The sequence below is a fragment of the Pristiophorus japonicus genome, chromosome 1 (genome assembly GCF_044704955.1).
Source record: "Pristiophorus japonicus isolate sPriJap1 chromosome 1, sPriJap1.hap1, whole genome shotgun sequence".
In the NCBI taxonomy this organism is placed as follows: Eukaryota; Metazoa; Chordata; class Chondrichthyes; family Pristiophoridae; genus Pristiophorus; species Pristiophorus japonicus.
The window spans coordinates 204,446,477-204,466,790 of NC_091977.1; the positions used below are offsets into that span (position 1 = coordinate 204,446,477).

Consider the following 20,314-nt stretch of genomic DNA (forward strand, 5'->3'; position numbering starts at 1 on the left):
TTTCTCCCACTCCTCAGGTTTGTTGCTTTTTCTAGCCAATTTATATGCCTCTTCCTTGGCTTTAACACTATCCTTAATTTCCTTTGTTAGCCATGGTTGAGCCACCTTCCCAGTTTTATTTTTACTCCAGACAGGGATGTACATTTGCTGAAGTTCACCCATGTGATCTTTAAATGTTTGCCATTGCTTATCCACAGTCAACCGTTTTAGTATCGTTTGCCAGTCTATTCCAGCCAATTCACGCCTCATACCGTCAAAGTTACCTTTCCTTAAGTTCAGGACCCTAGTTTCCGAATTAACTTTGTCACTTTCCATCTTAATAAGGAATTCTACCATATTATGGTCACTTTTCCCCAAGGGGCCTTGCACGACAAGATTGCTAATTAGTCCCTTCTCATTACACATCACCCAGTCGAGGATGGCCAGCTCCCTGGTTGGTTCTTCGACATATTGGTCTAGAAAACCATCCCAAATACACTCCAGGAAATTCTCCTCCACCGCATTACTAACAGTTGGGTTAGCCCAATCAATGTGTAGATTAAAGTCGCCCATGATTACTGCTGTATCTTTATCGCACACACCCCTTATTTCCTGTTTGATGCTGTCCCCAACCTCACTACTACTATTTGGTGGTCTATACACAACACCCACTCGCGTTTTCTGCCCTTTGGAATTCCGCAGCTCCACCCATACCGATTCCACATCATCCAGGCTTAATGTCCTTCCTGACAATTGCATTGATTTCATCTTTAACCAGCAACGCCACCCCACCTCCTTTTTCTTTCTGTCTATCCTTCCTAAATGCTGAATACCCTTGGATGTTGAGTTCCCAGCCTTGGTCCCCCTGGAGCCATGTCTCCGTGATGCCAATCACATCGTATCCGTTAACTGCTATCTGCGCAGTTAATTCATCCACCTTATTCTGAATACTCCTCGCATTGAGGCACAGAGCCTTCAGGCTTGTTTTTTTAACACACTTTGCCCCTTTAGAATTTTGCTGTAATGTGGCCCTTTTTGTTTTTTGCCTTGAGTTTCTCTGCCCTCTACTTTTACTATTCTCCGTTCTATATTTTGCTTCTGCCTCCTTTTTATTTCCCTCTGTCTCCCTGCATAGGTTCCCAACCCTCTGCCATATTAGTTTAACTCCTTCCCAACAGCAAACACTCCCCCTAGGATATTGGTTCCGGTCCTGCCCAGGTGCAGACTGTCTGGTTTGTACTGGTCCCACCTCCCCCAGAACCGGTTCCAATGTCCCAGGAATTTTGAATCCCTCCCTTCTGCACCACTCCTCAAGCCAAGTATTCATCTGAGCTATCCTGCGATTCCTACTCTGACTAGCACGTGGCACTGGTAGCAATCCTGAGATTACTACTTTTGAGGTCCTAATTTTTAATTTAGCTCCTAGCTCCCTAAATTCGCCTCGTAGGACCTCATCCCGCTTTTTACATATGTCATTGGTACTAATATGCACCACGACAACTGGCTGTTCACCCTCCCTTTTCAGAATGTCCTGCATCCGCTCCGAGACATCCTTGACCCTTGCACCATGGAGGCAACATACCATCCTGGAATCTCGGTTGCGGCCGTAGAAACGCCTATCTATTCCCCTTACAATTGAATCCCCTATCAATATCGCTCTCCCACTCTTTTTCCTGCCCTCCTGTGCAGCAGAGCCAGCCAAGGTGCCATGAACTTGGCTGCTGCTGCTCCCCCCTGATGAGTCATCTCCCTCAACAGTACTCAAAGTGGTGTATCTGTTTTGCAGGGGGATGACCGCACGGGATCCCTGCACTACCTTTTTTGCACTGCTCTTCCTGTTGGTCTTCCATTCCCTATCTGGCTGTGTACCCTTTACCTGCAGTAAGACCAACTCACTAAACGTGCTAGTCATGTCATTCTCAGCATCGTGCATGCTCCAGAATGAATCCACCTGCAGCTCCAGTTCCGCAACGCGGTTCGTCAGGAGCTGGAGGCGGATACACATCCCGCACACGTAGACCGGAGGCGTCTCTGATTTCCCACATAGTATAGGGGGAGCATAACGCATGTCTGCGCTCTCCTGCCATGACTTAACCCTTAGATACACTTAAATTTGCACAACAATGCTAAATGTTGCTCACTGATTTTGAAAAGAAAAAAGAAAAACTACTTACCAATCACCAGCCAATCACTTACCCCCTTGGCTGTGACGTCACCTTTCTATTTCTTTCTACTTCTTTTTTGCCTTCTCCCTGCAGCTACACAAGCACGCCTTTTATAGGCCTCTCGCCGAACTCACGGACTCCTGACTCAGCGATTCACCTCCCGACCTCGCGGCCTTTTATAGGCCTCTCGCCGAACTCACGGACTCCTCACTCAGCGACTCACCTCACGGCCTTTTATAGGCCTCTCGCCGAACTCACGGACTCCTGACTCAGCGACTCACCTCCCGACCTCACGACCTTTTATAGGCCTCTCGCTGAACTCACGGACTCCCGACTCGTCCTCAAAGAATTCCAGCAAATTTGTCAAACATGACTTCCCCTTCATAAATCCATGCTGACTCTGCCTGACCGAATTTTGTTTTTCCAAATGTCCTGCTACTGCTTTAATAATGGACTCCAACATTTTCCCAACCACAGATATTAGGCTAGCTAGTCTATAGTTTCCTGCTTGACTTGTCCACCTATGGGGCCCAAGTTTCGGGCTGTGCCATTCGGCCGTTTTTCGCGCCACAAAGTGCGCCTAAAAAAAACTTAACTATTCTCCGGCTCCCTGCAGGTCCTCTGGAGCTGGGCGCGGCGCAGCACGAGCTGTTGGGGCGGAGCCAGGTCCCTGCGCTGGAAACAGTGCCAGGACCTCTGCACAGCTGCGCTATAGTGGGCGTGCATGTGCAGTAGCTCCAGGCACCCAAAACTGTGGGAGGGGTCTGAAGCACGTAGCCCCTAGCCCTGGCCGAATGGCCTCACTGGGGCTGCGTGAATAAGGCTTTTCCCCCCCCCCCCCCCCCCCCACCGGCGACCCAACCTCTGCGACTCTCTCTCTCTCTCTCTCTTTTCCCCCCCCCCCCCTCGCCTTCCTTCCTTCCCTCCCTCTCTCCTTCCTTCCCTCCCTCCCTCTCTCCTTCCTTCCCTCCCTCCTCTCTCCTTCCTTCTCTCCCTCCTTCCCTCCCTCCTCTCTCCTTCCTTCCCTCCCTTCTCCCTCCCTCTTCTCTCCTTCCCTCCCTCTCTCCTTCCCTCCCTCTCTCCTTCCCTCCCTTTCCCTCCCTCCCTCCTCTCTCCTTCCCTCCCTATATCCTCTCTCCCTTCTCCCCCTCTCCCCCCCTTCTCCTCGCCCCTCCTCTTCGCCCCTCCTCTTCCTTTTCCTCGCCCTATTTTTTTTTTTTTTTCTCCTATTATTTTTTTTTTCCCCCCCCCCACCCCTCCCTCCTCCCCTCCTCCCTCCTCCCCCCCACCCCTCCTCCTCCTCCCCCCACCCCTCCTCCTCCTCCCAACCCCCACCCCTCCTCCCAACCCCACCCCTCCTCCTCCCCCCACACCCCACCCCTCCTCCTCCCCCACCCCCACCCCCCTCCTCCTCCCCCCCCTTCTCTCCCTCCCTCTCCCCAACCCCCTCCCCTCGCTGTCAAACACACACACTGACCGACAGAGAGTGAGACACACACACACAGACAGAGAGATAGAGACACTGACAGAGACACACTGGGGGGGGCCGTCCCAGCACGCTGTTGGAGGACTCCCGGTGCTGCAGTCGGTAAGTAGAAAATGTTTTTTTTATTGATTTTTTAAATTTTTTTTATTTTTTATTAATTTTTTTTGATTGATTTATTGATGTATTTATCATTTATTATTGATGATGGCTCTTTATTTGTAAAACTGAAGTGTTTAATGTTCGTAAACTTCCCTTTAAACCCCCCCCCCCCCCCCGCCATTTCCTACGCCTAATTTGTACCCTACGCCTGATTTTCTAAAGTGTAGACAAGATTTTTTCGAACGTACAAAAATCTTCACTTACTCCATTCTAAGTTAGTTTGGAGTAAGTTTTCACTGCCTAAACTTTGAAAACAGGCGTAAGTGGCCGGACATGCCCCCTTTTGAAAAGAAAATTCTATTCCAAAGTGAAACTGTTCCAACTGACTAGAACTGGAGCAAACTAAACGCCGAGAATTCAAATTTCTAAGATACTCCATTTTAAACCAGTTGCTCCAAAAAAACAGGAGCAACTCAGGCCGAAACTTGGTCCCATTAGTTTGCCTAGTACTTATCTCTAGTGATAGTGATTGTTTTAAGTTTCTCCCCCACCGCCCCCCTCCCCCCCCCCCCACCCCCCCCAACAAGCTCCTTCATTATCAATTATTGGGATGTTTTTAGTGTTTTCTACCGTGAAGACCGATACAAAATATTTGTTCCAAGTCTCTGCCATTTCCCTGTTACCCATTATTAATTCCCCAGTCACATCCTCTATGTTTACTTTATTTATTTGCTTCCTTTTTATATACCTGTAGAAGCTCTTACTGTCTGTTTTTATATTTCTTGCTAGTTTACTCTCCTATGCTATCTTCTCTGCCTTTATCATTTTTTTTAGTGATCCTTTGCTGGTTTCGAAAAATTTCCCAATCCTCTGGCCTTCCACTGTTCTTCACAACATTGTATGCCTTTACGTCCTTAGTTAGCCAGGGATGGTTCATCCTTCTCTTAGTCTTTGTTTCTCACTGGAATATATCGTTGCTGAGAGTTATGAAATATCTCCTTAAATGTTTGTCACTGCTTTTCTACAGGCTTGCCCTTTAATATATTTTCCCAGTCCACTTTAACCAACTCTGCCTTCATACCTTTGTAATTACCTTTAAGTAAATTCAGGACACTAGTTTGAGACCTAGCTTTCTCACCTCAAAGGATGGTTGATGAACAGTGGTGTACATTTAAGGAGTTATTTCACAACTCTCAAGAGAAATATATTCCAGTGAGGAGGAAATTATGTAAGAGAAAAGAGAGCCATCTGTGGTTAACTAAGGAAATAAAGGACGGCATCCAATTAAAAACAAGGGCATACAAAGTGGCCAAAACTAGTGGGAGGACAGAAGACAGGGAAGCATTTAAAAGCCAGCAAAGAATGACTAAAAAAAATGATTAAGGAAAGATAGACTATGAAAGTAAACTAGCACAAAATATAAAAACAGATAGCAAGAGTTTCTATAGGTATATAAAAAGGAAAAGAGTGGCTAAAGTAAATTTTGGTCCTTTAGAGGACGAGACCGGGGAATTAGTAATGGGGAACATGGAGATGGCAGAAACTCTGAACAAATATTTTGTATCAGTCTTTACGGTAGAGGACACTAATATCCCAACAGTGGATAGTCAAGGGGTTATGGGGGGGAGGAACTTAACACAATCACTAAGGAGGTGGTACTCAGTAAGATAATGGGACTAAAGGCAGATAAATCCCCTGGACATGATGGCTTATATCCTAGAGTCTTAAGAGAAGTAGCGGCAGGGATTGTGGATGCATTGGTTGTAATTTACCAAAATTCCCTGGATTCTGGGGAGGTCCCAGCAGATTGGAAAACTGCAAATGTAACGACCCTAATTTAAAAAAGGAGGCAGTCAAAAAGCAGTAAACTATAAACCAGTTAGCCCAACATCCATGGTTGGGAAAATGTTGGAGTCCATTATTAAAGAAGCAGTAGCAGGACATTTGGAAAAGCAAAATTCGGTCAGGCAGAGTCAGCCTGGATTTATGAAGGGGAAGTCGTGTTTGACAAATTTGCTGGAAATCTTTGAGGATGTAACGAACAGGGTGGATAATGGGGAACCAGTGGATGTGGTGTATTTAGACTTCCAGAAGGGATTTGACAAGGTGCCACATAAAAGGTTATTGCACAAGATAAAAGTTCACGGGGTTGGGGTAATATATTAGCATGGATAGAGGATTGGCTAACTAACAGAAAACAGAGTCGGGATAAATGGTTCATTCTCTGGTTGGCAACCAGTAACTAGTGGGGTGTCGCAGGGATCAGTGCTGGGACCTCAACTATTTACAATCTATATTAACGACTTGGAAGAAGGGACTGAGTGTAACATAGTCAAGTTTGCTGATGATACAAAGATGGGAGGAAAAGCAATGTGTGAGGAGGACACAAAAAATCTGCAAAAGGACATAGACAGGCTAAGTGAGTGGGCAAAAATTTGGCAGATGGAGTATAATGTTGGAAAGTGTGAGGTCATGCACTTTGGCAGAAAAAAATCAAAGCAAGTTATTATTTAAATGGAGAAAGATTGCAAAGTGCAGCGGGACCTGGGGGTACTTGTGCATGAAACACAAAAGGATAGTATGCAGGTACAGCAAGTGATCAGGAAGGCCAATAGAATCTTGGCCTTTATTGCAAAGGGGATGGAGTATAAAAGCAGGGAAGTCTTGCTACACCTATACAGGGTATTGGTGAGGCCACACATGAAATACTGTGTGCAGTTTTGGTTTCCATATTTACGAAAGGATATATTTGCTTTGGAGGCAGTTCAGAGCAGGTTCACTAGGTTGATTCCAGAGATGAGTGCGTTGACTTATGAGGAAAGGTTGAGTAGGTTGGGCCTCTACACATTGGAATTCAGAAGAATGAGAGGCGATCTTATCGAAACGTATAAGATTATGAGGGGGCTTGACAAGGTGGATGCAGAGAGGATGTTTCCACTGATAGGGGAGACTAGAACTAGAGGGCATCATCTTAGAATAAGGGGCTGCCCATTTAAAACTGAGGTGAGGAAAAATTTCTTCTGAGGGTTGTAAATCTCTGGAATTCGCTGCCTCAGAGCTGTGGAAGCTGGGACATTGAAAAATTTTAAGACAGAAATAGACCGTTTCTGTAATGATAAGGGGTTATGGGGAGCGGGCAGGGAAGTGAAACTGAGTCCATGATCAGATCAGCCATGATCTTATTGAATGGCGGAGCAGGCTCGAGGGGCCGTATGACCTACTCCTGTTCCTATTTCTTATGTTCTTATGTAAACTGATTTTTAAATTCTACCATGCTATCATCACTCTTCCGAAGAGGATCCTTCACTACAAGAGCATTCATTAATCCAGACTCGTTGCACATTACCAGATCTAGAATAGTCTGCTCCCTGGTTGGTTCCACAACATATTGTTCTAAGAAAGCATCTCAAATGCACTCTATAAATTCTTCCTCAAGACTACCTTTGCCAATTTGATTTGCGCAATCAATATGAAGATTAAAATTACCCATGATAATTGCCGTACCTTTCTTGCAGACCTTCATTATTTCTTGATTTGTACTCTGTCCTACAGTGTGGTTACTGTTTGGGGGCCTGTAGACCACTCTCACCGGTGACTTCTTTCCCTTATTATTTCTTATCTCCACCCAAACTGATTCTACATCTTGATCTTCTGAACCAATATAATTTCTCACTACTGCACTGATTTTATCCCTTTATTAACAGAGCTACCCCACCTCCTTTTCCTTTCTTTCTGTCCTCAAGAAATGGCAGATATCCCTCAATATTCAGTTCCCAGCCTTGGTCACCTTGCAACCACATCTCTGTAATTACTATCAGATCATGCCCATTTATTTCTATTTGTGCCGTCAACTCATCGATCTTGTTGCAAATGCTTTGTGTGTTCAGATATAGAGCGTTTAATTTTGTCTTGTGTATATGCTCTGTCCCTTCCTGTCACACTCTGATTATCATTAACCCTATCGCTACCCTGCACTTTTGCCTTCTCCTCTCCCTTTGACTTTTAAAATTTCCGTTCATCGAATCCCTCCCTGCCCCTCCGTCCTCTGCCCCCCCCCCCCCCCCCGGCCACTATTTGGTTTAAAGCCTTATCTACAGCCCGAGTTATTCGATTCGCCAGGATACTGGCCCCAGCCTCGTTCAAATGAAGGCCGTCCCGATAGAACAGCTCCCTCCTATCCCAGTACTGGGGTTAGTGCCCCATGAATTGAAACCCATTCCTCCCACACCAATCTTTGAGCCACACGTTCATTTCTCTGATCCTATTTACTCAATGCAGATTTGCTCGTGGCTTGTGGTTCTGCTTTTTAATTTAGCCCCTACCTGCTCATACTCCCTCAGCAGAACCTTTGTTTGTACTACCTATGTCATTGGCACCTATGTGGACCATGACAACTGGATCTTTCCCCTTCCACTCCAAGTCCCTCTCCAGCCCAGAGGAGATGTCCTTAACCCTGGCACCAGGCAGGCAACACAGCCTTCGGGACTCAAGCTCTTGGCTGCAGAGAACAGTATCTATCCTCCCAACTATACTGTCCCCTACCACTATCACATTTCTTTTTACTCCCCCAACTTGAATGGCCCCCTGTGACGTCACACTTCGATTTATTTTTATTTCTCTCACTCACCGGTCGGTTGAAGCTGTTTGGGCTGGCTCCTTTTATCCCTGCTGGGCTTCAGTGTTCTCGTGCTAGTCAGTACTCGCTTTTTTTTATCACCGCTGGGCTATAGTTCTGACTATTCTTCATTATATTTTCAGTTTCTAAATGTTTTTCTATTACATCTTTGAGTAAAAGTTCCAATATTTTTCCTACCATTGAAGTTAGACTAACTGGTATATAGTTCCCTGGCTCTTTCCCCCACTTCCTTATGCACAGATGTAATCCATCTGGGCATGGCGTTTTAATCCTCGGAGTGTGTCTTGTTTATCGTTTATCTCCCTCGTACAGTACAGGTTGAACCTCCCTTATCCTGCACCCTCGGGACCTGGCCTGTGCCGGATGAGGGGAGGTCATCGACCCGAGGGGGTAGAAAAGAGAGGTCGCCCGAGGGGGTGGGAGAGAGAAAGAGTCGGCGGGCTCAGAGGTGTTCTAGGTTGAGGGGGCTTCAGCTACTGCTGATCAGTTTCTTTCCAGTGTGTTGATTTTCTATTTCGGTGAATGATTTAATGAACTTATAAAGGAAAGGTATCACCGTTGTGTCTATAGATGTGTTAATATTTTGACCTTGTGCCTTCCTAGATCAATAAATGTTCTCTCAGTACTAAGTTATGAAAACAATGTTTATTAGGTGCAAAAATGAACACATTTAAAAACTTAGAAATTTGCCTGGTTGCATGAAAATGGAGGATAAAGTGGTTTGGGTACAATTAATTTGCAGATATGGCTTGTCTTTTTAAGAAACGGTATTGCTGTTGCACTCATGGGAAGGCATCTGGAATTAATTGTGGAATTGATGCCTGGCTCACCTGTCTATGCTGCTGGATTGCTCGTACAGGATGAACCTCTCTTATCCGGGACTCTCTTATCCTGCACCACCACTCGTGCGGCACCATTCCCGAATGACGCATGTGCAGAATTCCGATCCATCCCTCCAGGTTTTCCATTCCCTTTTTAGACACAACGGTGATACCTTTCCTTTATAAGTTCATTAAATCATTCACCAAAATAGAAAATCAACACACTAGAAAGAAAGTGATCAGCAGTAGCAGAAGCCCCCTCAACCTAGAACACCTCTGGGCCCACTGGGGCTGCCGACACTTTCTCCGCCCCCCCCCCCCCCCCCGGTCGATGACCTTTACTCATCTGGCAAAGGCCAGGTCCTGAGGGTGCAGGATAGAAACATAGAAAATAGGTGCAGTAGTAGGCCATTCAGCCCTTCTAGCCTGCACCGCCATTCAATGTGTTCATGGCTGAACATGCAACTTCAGTACCCCCTTCCTGCTTTCTCGCCATACCCCTTGATTCCCCTAGTAGTAAGGACTTCATCTTACTCCCTTTTGAATATATTTAGTGAATTGGCCTCAACTACTTTCTGTGGTAGAGAATTCCACAGGTTCACCACTCTCTGGGTGAAGAAGTTTCTCCTCATCTCGGTCGTAAATGGCTTACCCCTAATCCTTAGACTGTGACCTCTGGTTCTGGATTTCCCCAACATTGGGAACATTCTTCCTGCATCTAACCTGTCTAAACCCGTCAGAATTTTAAACGTTTCTATGAGGTCCCCTCTCATTCTTCTGAACTCCAGTGAATACAAGCCCAGTTGATCCAGTCTTTCTTGATAGGTCAGTCCCACCATCCCGGGAATCAGTCTGGTGAATCTTCGCTGCACTCCCTCAATAGCAAGAATGTCCTTCCTCAAGTTAGGAGACCAAAACTGTACACAACACTCTAGGTGTGGCCTCACCAAGGCCCTGTACAACTGTAGCAACACCTCCCTGCCCCTGTACTCAAATCCCCTCGCTATGAAGGCCAACATGCCATTTGCTTTCTTAACCGTATGCTGTACCTGGATGCCAACCTTCAATGACTGATGTACCATGACACCCAGGTCTCGTTGCACCTCCCCTTTTCCTAATCTGTCACGATTCAGATAATAGTCTGTCTCTCTGTTTTTACTACCAAAGTGGATAACCTCACATTTATCCACATTATACTTCATCTGCCATGCATTTGCCCACTCACCTAACCTATCCAAGTCACTCTGCAGCCTCATAGCATCCTCCTCGCAGCTCACACTGCCACCCAACTTAGTGTCATCCGCAAATTTGGAGATACGACATTTAATCCCCTCGTCTAAATCATTAATGTACAATGTAAACAGCTGGGGCCCCAGCACAGAACCTTGCGGTACCCCACTAGTCACTGCCTGCCATTCTGAAAAGTACCCATTTACTCCTACTCTTTGCTTCCTGTCTGACAACCAGTTCTCAATCCACGTCAGCACACTACCCCCAATCCCATGTGCTTTAACTTTGCACATTAATCTCTTGTGTGGGACCTTGTCGAAAGCCTTCTGAAAGTCCAAATATACCACATCAACTGGTTCTCCCTTGTCCACTTTACTGGAAACATCCTCAAAAAATTCCAGAAGATTTGTCAAGCATGATTTCCCTTTCACAAATCCATGCTGACTTGGACCTATCATGTCACCTTTTTCCAAATGCGCTGCTATGACATCCTTAATAATTGATTCCATCATTTTACCAACTACTGAGGTCAGGCTGACCGGTCTATAATTCCCTGTTTTCTCTCTCCCTCCTTTTTTAAAAAGTGGGGTTACATTGGCTACCCTCCACTCGATAGGAACTGATCCAGAGTCAATGGAATGTTGGAAAATGACTGTCAATGCATCCGCTATTTCCACGGCCACCTACTTAAGTACTCTGGGATGCAGTCCATCAGGCCCTGGGGATTTATCAGCCTTCAATCCCATCAATTTCCCCAACACAATTTCCCGACGAATAAAGATTTCCCTCAGTTCCTCCTCCTTACCTCGACCCTCTGACCCCTTTTATATCCGGAAGGTTGTTTGTGTCTTCCTTAGTGAATTGGTCTGCCATTTCTTTGTTCCCCGTTATGACATCCCCTGATTCTGACTGCAGGGGACCTACGTTTGTCTTTACTAACCTTTTTCTCTTTACATATCTATAGAAACTTTTGCAATCCGTCTTAATGTTCCCTGCAAGCTTCTTCTCGTACTCCATTTTCTCTGCCCTAATCAAACCCTTTGTCCTCCTCTGCTGAGTTCTAAATTTCTCCCAGTCCCCGGGTTCGCTGCTATTTCTGGCCAATTTGTATGCCACTTCCTTGGCTTTAATACTATTCCTGATTTCCCTTGATAGCCACGGTTGAGCCACCTTCCCTTTTTTATTTTTACGCCAGACAGGAATGTACAATTGTTGTAGTTCATCCATGAGGTCGCTAAATGTCTGCCATTGCCCATCCACAGTCAACCCCTTAAGTATCATTCGCCAATCTATCCTAGCCAATTCACGCCTCATACCTTCAAAGTTACCCTTCTTTAAGTTCTGGACCATGGTCTCTGAATTAACTGTTTCATTCTCCATCCTAATGCAGAATTCCACCATATTATGGTCACTCTTCCCCAAGGGGCCTCGCACAATGAGATTGCTAATTAATCCTCTCTCATTACACAACACCCAGTCTAAGATGGCCTCCTCCCTAGTTGGTTCCTCGACATATTGGTCTAGAAAACCATCCCTTATGCACTCCAGGAAATCCTCCTCCACCGTATTGCTTCCAGTTTGGCTAGCCCAATCTATGTGCATACTAAAGTCACGTTATAACTGCTGCACCTTTATTGCATGCACCCCTAATTTCCTGTTTGATGCCCTCCCCAACATCACTACTACTATTTGGAGGTCTGTACACAACTCCCACTAACGTTTTTTGCCCTTTGGTGTTCTGCAGCTCTACCCATATAGATTCCACATCATCCAAGCTAATGTCTTTCCTAACTATTGCATTAATCTCCTCTTTAACCAGCAATGCTACCCCACCTCCTTTTCCTTTTATTCTATCCTTCCTGAATGTTGAATACCCCTGGATGTTGAGTTCCCAGCCCTGATCATCCTGGAGCCACGTCTCCGTAATCCCAATCACATCATATTTGTTAACATCTATTTGCACAGTTAATTCATCCACCTTATTGCGGATACTCCTTGCATTAAGACACAAAGCTTTCAGGCTTGTTTTTTTTAATACCCTTTGTCCTTTTAGAATTTTGCTGTACAGTGGCCCTTTTTGTTCTTTGCCTTGGGTTTCTCTGCCCTCCACTTTTCCTCATCTCCTTTCTGTCTTTTGCTTTTGCCTCCTTTTTGTTTCCCTCTATCTCCCTGCATTGGTTCCCATCCCCCTGCCATATTAGTTTACCTCCTCCCCAACAGCACTAGCAAACACTCCCCCTAGGACATTGGTTCCGGTCCTGCCCAGGTGCAGACTTGTCCGGTTTGTACTGGTCCCACCTCCCCCAGAACCGGTTCCAATGCCCCAGGAATTTGAATCCCTCCCTGCTGCACCACTGCTCAAGCCACGTATTCATCTGCGCTATCCTGCGATTCCTACTCTGACTAGCACGTGGCACTGGTAGCAATCCCGAGATTACTACTTTTGAGGTCCTACTTTTTAATTTAGCTCCTAGCTCCTTAAATTCGTTTCGTAGGACCTCATCCCTTTTTTTAACCTATGTCGTTGGTACCAATGTGCCCCACGACAACTGGCTGTTCACCCTCCATTTTTAGAATGCCCTGCACCCGCTCCGAGACATCCTTGACCCTTGCACCAGGGAGGCAACATACCATCCTGGAGTCTCGGTTGCGGCTGCAGAAACGCCTATCTATTCCCCTCGCCATTGAATCCCCTATCACTATCGCTCTCCCACTCTTTTTCCTACCCTCCTGTGCAACAGGATAAGGGAGACTCAACCTGTACTGCTGCTGATTTCTCTCTAGCATTTTCATGATCTTTCTGTTCCATCCTGGTCATTTCAGAATGAAGGGCACCTGGAGACATGGGTTGTTCTGTAAGTTTGCTGCAGTTAAGTTCAACTATTTAAAGTGTTGCCTCAAGATCCCAATGGTATATTTGATAATTATAATTGTAGCATTAGCTTTATTACACCTGCCATCCTTCCATTCTTCATTTATTTTCAAATAAAGGGTGGCGCAGAAGTCTGATTTCAAATTAAGACATCCCGAAAGTTCATGGGGATGCAGGAATCTGCTCGTTCTCTGGTGGTGGTCACGTACCAGATTCCTATTAAAGAGACTAAAATCGGTTTAGTCATACGGACACCGATTTGTGTAGAAGTACGAATGACAACATGGTGCAGTTGACCCCCTGGCCTCTGGAAAGCAGTTCTGTAGAACTGTGTTGCCGCCTTGTTACTTGTGTTATTGAATATATTTAAGGTGGAGATAGACAGATTTCTGAACGACAAGGGAGTTGAGGGTTATGGGGAGAGGGCAGTGAAGAGGAGTTGAGGCCAAGATCAGATCAGCCATGATAGTGAATGGTGGAGCAGGCTCGAGGGGCCAGATGGTCTACTCCTGCTCCTATTTCTTATGTTCTTATATTCTTATGTTATTTGATATTGGTCAGAGGTAATAGTGGTAATGTCATTGTATGTGCTAAATTATGCATCTTTCACCACCTTGATGCAGCTAACACTGCAAATGTCCTCTCTGCTAGCTAGGAGAGAGCTTGGTGCTTAAAACCAAGGCCCATGCTGATGTTGGACAATGTCAGTGCTATATAGATGTTGCCATAAAGGTACAGCAGTTATCATGGATGACTTTAATCTACATATAGATTGGGCTAACCAAACTAGTAGCAATATGGTGGAGGAGGATTTCCTGGGGTGTATTAGGGATGGTTTTCTCGACCAATATGTCGAGGAACCAACTTTTGGGCTGGCCATCCTAGACTGGGTGATATGTAATGAGAAAAGACTAATTAGCAATCTTGTTGTGCGAGGCCCCTTGGGGAAAAGTGACCATAATATGGTAGAATTCTTTATTAAAATGGAGAGTGACAGTTAATTCAGAGACGAGGGTCCTGAACTTAAGGAAAGGTAACTTCGATGGTATGAGACGTGAATTGGTTAGAATAGACTGGCGAATGACACTTGAAGGGTTGACAGTGGATAGACAAAGGCAAACATTTAAAGATCACGTGGATGAACTTCAACAATTGTACATCCCTGTCTGGAGTAAAAATAAAACAGGGAAGGTGGCTCAACCGTGGCTAACAAGGGAAATTAAGGATAGTGTTCAATCCAAGGAAGAGGCATATAAATTGGCCAGAAAAAGCAGCAAACCTGAGGACTGGGAGAAATTTAGAATTCAACAGAGGAGGACAAAGAGTTTAATTAGGAGGGGGAAAATAGAGTATGAGAGGAAGCTTGCTGGGAACATAAAAACTGACTGCAAAAGCTTCTGTAGATATGTGAAGAGAAAAAGAGTGGTGAAGACAAACGTCGGTCCCTTGCAGTCAGATTCAGGTGAATTTATAATGGGGAACAAAGAAATGGCAGACCAGTTGAACAAATACTTTGGTTCTGTCTTCACGAAGGAAGACATAAATAACCTTCCGGAAATACTGGGGGACCGAGGTACTGGAGAGAAGGAGGAGCTGAAGGAAATCGTTATTAGGCGGGAAATTGATGGGATTGAAGGCTGATAAATCCCCGGAGCCTGATAGTCTGCATCCCAGAGTACTTAAGGAAGTGGCCCTAGAAATAGTGGATGCATTGGTGATCATTTTCCAATCTGGATCAGTTCCTATGGACTGGAGGGTAGCTAATGTAACACTACTTTTTAAAAAAGAGGAAGAGAGAAAATGGGTAATTATAGACCGGTTAGCCTGACATCAGTAGTGGGGAAAATGTGGAATCAATTATTAAAGACGAAATAGCAGCGCATTTGGAAAGCAGTGACGGGATCAGTCCAAGTCAGCATGGATTTATGAAAGGGAAATCATGCTTGACAAATCTAGAATTTTTTGAGGATGTAACTAGTAGAGTGGACAAGGGAGAACCAGTGGATGTGGTGTATTTGGACTTTCAAAAGGATTTTGATAAGATCCCACACAAGAGATTGGTGTGCAAAATTAAAGCTCATGGTATAGGGGGTAATGTACTGACGTGGATAGAGAACTGGTTGGCTGACAGGAAGCAGAGAGTCAGGATAAACGAGTCCTTTTCAGAATGGCAGGCAGTGACTAGTGGGATGCTGCAGGGCTCAGTGTTGGGACCCCTGCTATTTACAATATACATCAATGATTTAGATGAAGGAATTGAGTGTAATATCTCCAAGTTTGCAGATGACACTAAGCTGGGCGGCGGTGTGAACTGTGAGGAGGATGCTAAGAGGCTGCAGGGTGACTTAGGTGAGTGGGCAAATGCATGGCAGATGCGGAATAATGTGGATAAATGTGAGGTTATCAACTTTGGTGACAAAAACACGAAGGCAGAGTATTATCTGAATGGCGGCAGATTAGGAAAAAGGGAGGTGCAACGAGACCTGGGTGTCATGGTACATCAGTCATTGAAAGTTGGCATGCAGGTACAGCAGGCGGTGAAGAAGGCAAATGGTATGTTGGTCTTCATAGCTAGGGGATTTGAGTATAGGAGCAGGGAGGTCTTACTGCAGTTGTACAGGGCCTTGGTGAGGCCTCACCTGAAATATTGTGTTCAGTTTTGGCCTCCTAATCTGAGGAAGGACGTTCTTGCTATTGAGGGAGTGCAGCGAAGGTTTACCACACTGATTCCTGGGATGGCAGGTCTGACATATGAAGAAAGACTGGATCGACTGGGCCAGTATTCACTGGAGTTTAGAAGGATGAGAGGGGATCTCACAGAAACATATAAAATTCTGATAGGACTGGACAGGTTAGATGCAAGAAGAATGTTCCCGATGTTGGGGAAGTCCGGAACCAGGGGACACAGTCTAAGGATAAGGGGTAGGCCATTTAGGACTGAGATGAGGAGAAACTTCTTCACTCAGAGGGTTGTTAACCTGTGGGATTCTCTACCGCAGAAAGTTGTTGATGCCAGTTTATTGGATATATTCAAGTGGGAGTTGGTACGGCTAAAGGGATCAAGGTGAGAAAGCAGGAAAGGGGTACTGAAGTGAATGATCAGCCATGATCTTATTGAATGGTGGTACAGGCTCAAAGGGCCGAATGGCCTACTTCTGCACCTTTTTTCTATGCTTCTATGTATATTGTCTGGTGGTTTTCCTAAAGGGGATGGCAAAGCCCTTGTCACTGCTTCCCTGTTGAAGCTGAGGCACATCCCTATTGCCATTACTAGATAACTCCCTGCTGCAGCAGTGGAATGGTGGGATTTAATGCTTCATCTTGTGTACTTGATCGTCTTTCCCAGCATTTGATGGTTCTCTTGCTAAGTACTGGTTCCTATAATGTGCTAAAATCTAGAAAGTGGAGAGAGATTTTAAACCAGCTTACCTTTAAATGCAGATTTCAGCTTTCTAAAGGCAGCTTCTCCAGTAATGCCTGTTCCAATTGTGTGAGGTGAACATAACAAATGAACAAAACTTTAGTTTGGCAATGTGGGGCTCTTGAGCACCTAACCTGCCAATGTAAGTGACCTTTTGCATAAATTGATTTGGTTAACATAACTTTTTTTTCCCATGACAATTTTAAAATGGATAATAAGAGAGTATTTTATCATAGTCCCAACATTACTGGCCACTATTACACATTTGATTAGACTTAATACCAACAATATTCTCCAGACTAGAGTAGAAATTGATCATTTTGAAAAAAATTTCTTCACAGGCCAGCTGTTTCTGCATTACCACAACCAAAACCAGTTATTTCCATTACTTCAGCACTTAACCATGAGTTTGAGTTTGAATTGGAAGAAGAGGAGAGTTTCTGTTTTGAATCATGGATTACAATACCAAAGAAAGCCGTGGTTCCAAACCAGGATCCAACCGAACAGGGAAAAAAATCTGTCTCTGATGCAAAGGAAACAAAAAAGAAAGAAAAAAGGCAGAAGACAGAAGCAACAAGAAAAGAAGTTGCCATTCAATCGAAAAAGAATGATGAAAAACAGTTAGCTTGGAACAAGAAAAGCAAAGCAAAAAATGAAAATCAACCAAAAGAATCTGGGAAAAGATCTGCATGTCTGTTGAAAAATAATAAAACTGTTGTCAATACTGAGAAAGAGCAACAGGAAATACAAAATGTACCTTTATCCCACTCTAAACATTTATTGTCTCCCAAACACACAAAATTAGAATTAAAACTAAGACCACTAAGAAACAAATCTATAGTTGAATCGGACGGAGATGAAGAGCAGGGGGAATTACAAGAACAGCGAAAGGAACCACATTTCTGTGTTGAGGAAAATGGAAGCGGAACTGAAAAGTCCAGTCAGTCTGAGCAGGGTACGATTACTTCAGAGAAGCTACCAGAATCTGAAAGTTCAATAAATTTGCCCAGGGTGCTACATAGTGATGAAAAAAAATCAAAGTTAACTTTATTTGCAAAACCGAGAACTCCAAATAAAAACAAAAAGAAAGCAAAGAAAGAACAGAAACCAAAAGGTAACTTATTTTTTTTCATTTGACTATTTCAGTTTTTCCAGTATTTTGGATCCTCTGTTTATATGTTTAAGATTAAAAGATAGAGATATTGTGATCCAATACTTTGCTGCTGAGATTTTGCCAGTCACCACAACCAACAGCAGTAGAGTTACTGTTCCACATATTTATTGTCAGTAGGTTGATGTTAAGTGGCTACTCTGAATCCATAATGATTCGTGAATATCTTGAATTTTCAACGAGCTGAATGTGAGGAAGAGGGCAGTAATGCTTCCTATATTTCAGATTCTCGTCCCATTTTGTTTCATCATGTACATTGCCTGCAGTCAGTACCCTCCTGCAATCAGTGTACAATTACTTAGAAAAAATATCTAAATGTATGTAAACATTGTCGCTAAATCCTATATTTGGAGAAAGAATCATAAATATGCATGTTTTAGGGAAGGTGGTGTATATTCAGGGCTCATTCAAATGAAATGTTGGCCCCTTTCCTGGCCCAGTTTCTGTTTTCTGTACGCCTATCTGAAATGCCTTGGGATGTTTTTCTCGTTAAAGGCACAATGTAAATGTAAGTTATTGTAGCAATATCTGGCTCACCAAGCCCAGTCAATTAAGATTCAATGAATGAGATTATGCCATTTGGCCCAGAGTCTTTTGTGCCATGAACAAACCTTGCTCTGTGACAATCATTCACGAAGGACATTAACATTGCAGTGTGAGGCACATTTAGCAAACTTGTAGTATAATCTGTACTGTAGCAGTACTGCTTATGGGAAAAGTAAACATTTCTGTTCTTTGGTTTACACATGAGGTGTAATGAAGGCGCAGCCCCGCGAGCCATGCCTGATTTCCGTGCTCAAAACCGCGCCGAAAACTTACCTCGGTATTCTCCACTCCCTCAGCTCGATCCAGGCCCTCGGCGCAGCACAAGCTGTGGGGGGCGGAGCCAGGTCCCTGCGCTGAAAACAGTGCCGGGACCTCTGCACATGCTCGCTACAGTGTGCGTGCATGTGCAGTAGCTCCAGGTGCCCAAGGCTGTGTGGGAGGGGCCCGAAGCACGCCGCCCCTAGCCCTGGCCGAATGGGCTCACTGGGGCGGCGAAGATCGGACTGCACGTCCCTTCTCGAGCTCCTGCTCTGGCTTCCCCCCCCCCGTTCAGCTTACGCTCCCTCTGGCTATCTCACGCCTCCCCCCCAGCTCCCGCTCTGCTGCCTGCCGCTTCCTTCCCTCCCCCCCCCCCACTCCACAGCTCTCGCTCCGCTGCCATCCGTGCCCCCAGCTCCCGCTCCGCACCGGCTCCCCTGGCCTCTCTTTTCTCCCCCCCCCCCCCCCCCCCCTCAAGTCCGGTCCGCTCCCTCTTTGGTGGGGCCCGCCCGCCCGAAGTCTTCGACCCGGCTTCTTCACGTCGGCCGGGCCCATTCAGCCTCCCCCCTCTCTTTCTCCCCCCTCCCTCTCCTCTCTCCTCTCTCCCCCCTCCCTCTCCTCTCTCCACCCTCCCTCTCCTCTCTCCACCCTCCCTCTCCTCTCTCCACCCTCCCTCTCCTCTCTCCCCCCTCCCTCTCCTCTCTTCCCCCCCCTCTCCTCTCTTCTCCTCTCTCTTCCCCCCCTCCTCTCTCTCCCCCTCTCCTCTCCTCACCCCCCCCTCCTCTCTCACCCACCCTCTCCTCTTCTCCCCCCCCATCTCTCCTCTCCCCACCCCCCTCCTCTTCCCCCCCCTTCTCCTCTCCCCCACCTCTCCTCTCCCCCCCCCTTCCCCCCCCCCCCCCTGCTGTCAAACACATAGACACCGATGGAGAGACTGACACTGACAGACAGACAGAGAGAGACTGACAGACAGAGAGAGAGACACTGACAGAGACAGAGAGAGACACACACTGTGGGGGGGCGGCATTCCAGCAAGCTGTTGGAGAGCTCCCGGTGCTGCAATCAGTGAGTAAAAACGTAATTTTTTATTTATTGATTTTTTTAATTTAATTTTAATTTTTTTTGATTGACTTATTGATTTATTTATCATTTATTATTGATGATGGCTCTTTATTTGTAAAAGTGACGTGTTTCATGTTTGTAAACTTCCCTCCCCCCGCCCCTCCCCCTTGTTCCATACGCCTGATTTATAACCTACGCCTGATTTTCTAAGTGTAGGCAAGGTTTTTCTGAGCGTACAAAAATCTACACTTACTCCATTCTAAGTTAGTTTGGTGTAAGTTTTCACTGCCTAAACTTTCAAAGCAGGCGTAAGTGGCCGGACATGCCCTCTTTTGAAAAAAAATCTGTTCCAAAATGAAACTGTTCTAACTGACTAGAACTGGAGCAAACTAAATGCCAAGAATTGCAATTTCTAAAATACTCCATTCTAAACCAGTTGCTCCAAAAAAATAGGAGCAACTCAGGCTGAAACTTGACCCCTAAGAGTGCAGGTTTGATTTCAGGGGGAGGCATTTACTATTGGTGAATTTATTCCTTGACATTTGAACTCCAGAATTGAGTTACCTCC

At 45.4% G+C, this 20,314-nt stretch overlaps 1 protein-coding gene across 3 annotated transcripts in view; it reads left to right on the forward strand.

The window, feature by feature from the left end:
* Nucleotides 1-20,314, forward strand: part of LOC139268258 (centromere protein C-like) — a 159,838-nt gene that overhangs the window by 97,778 nt on the left and 41,746 nt on the right. For all 3 annotated transcript variants that reach the window (XM_070886326.1, XM_070886314.1, XM_070886320.1), the window contains exon 11: nucleotides 17,051-17,823. In XM_070886326.1, the coding sequence (XP_070742427.1) occupies nucleotides 17,051-17,823 (773 nt within the window). The remainder of the gene's footprint in view (nucleotides 1-17,050; nucleotides 17,824-20,314) is intronic.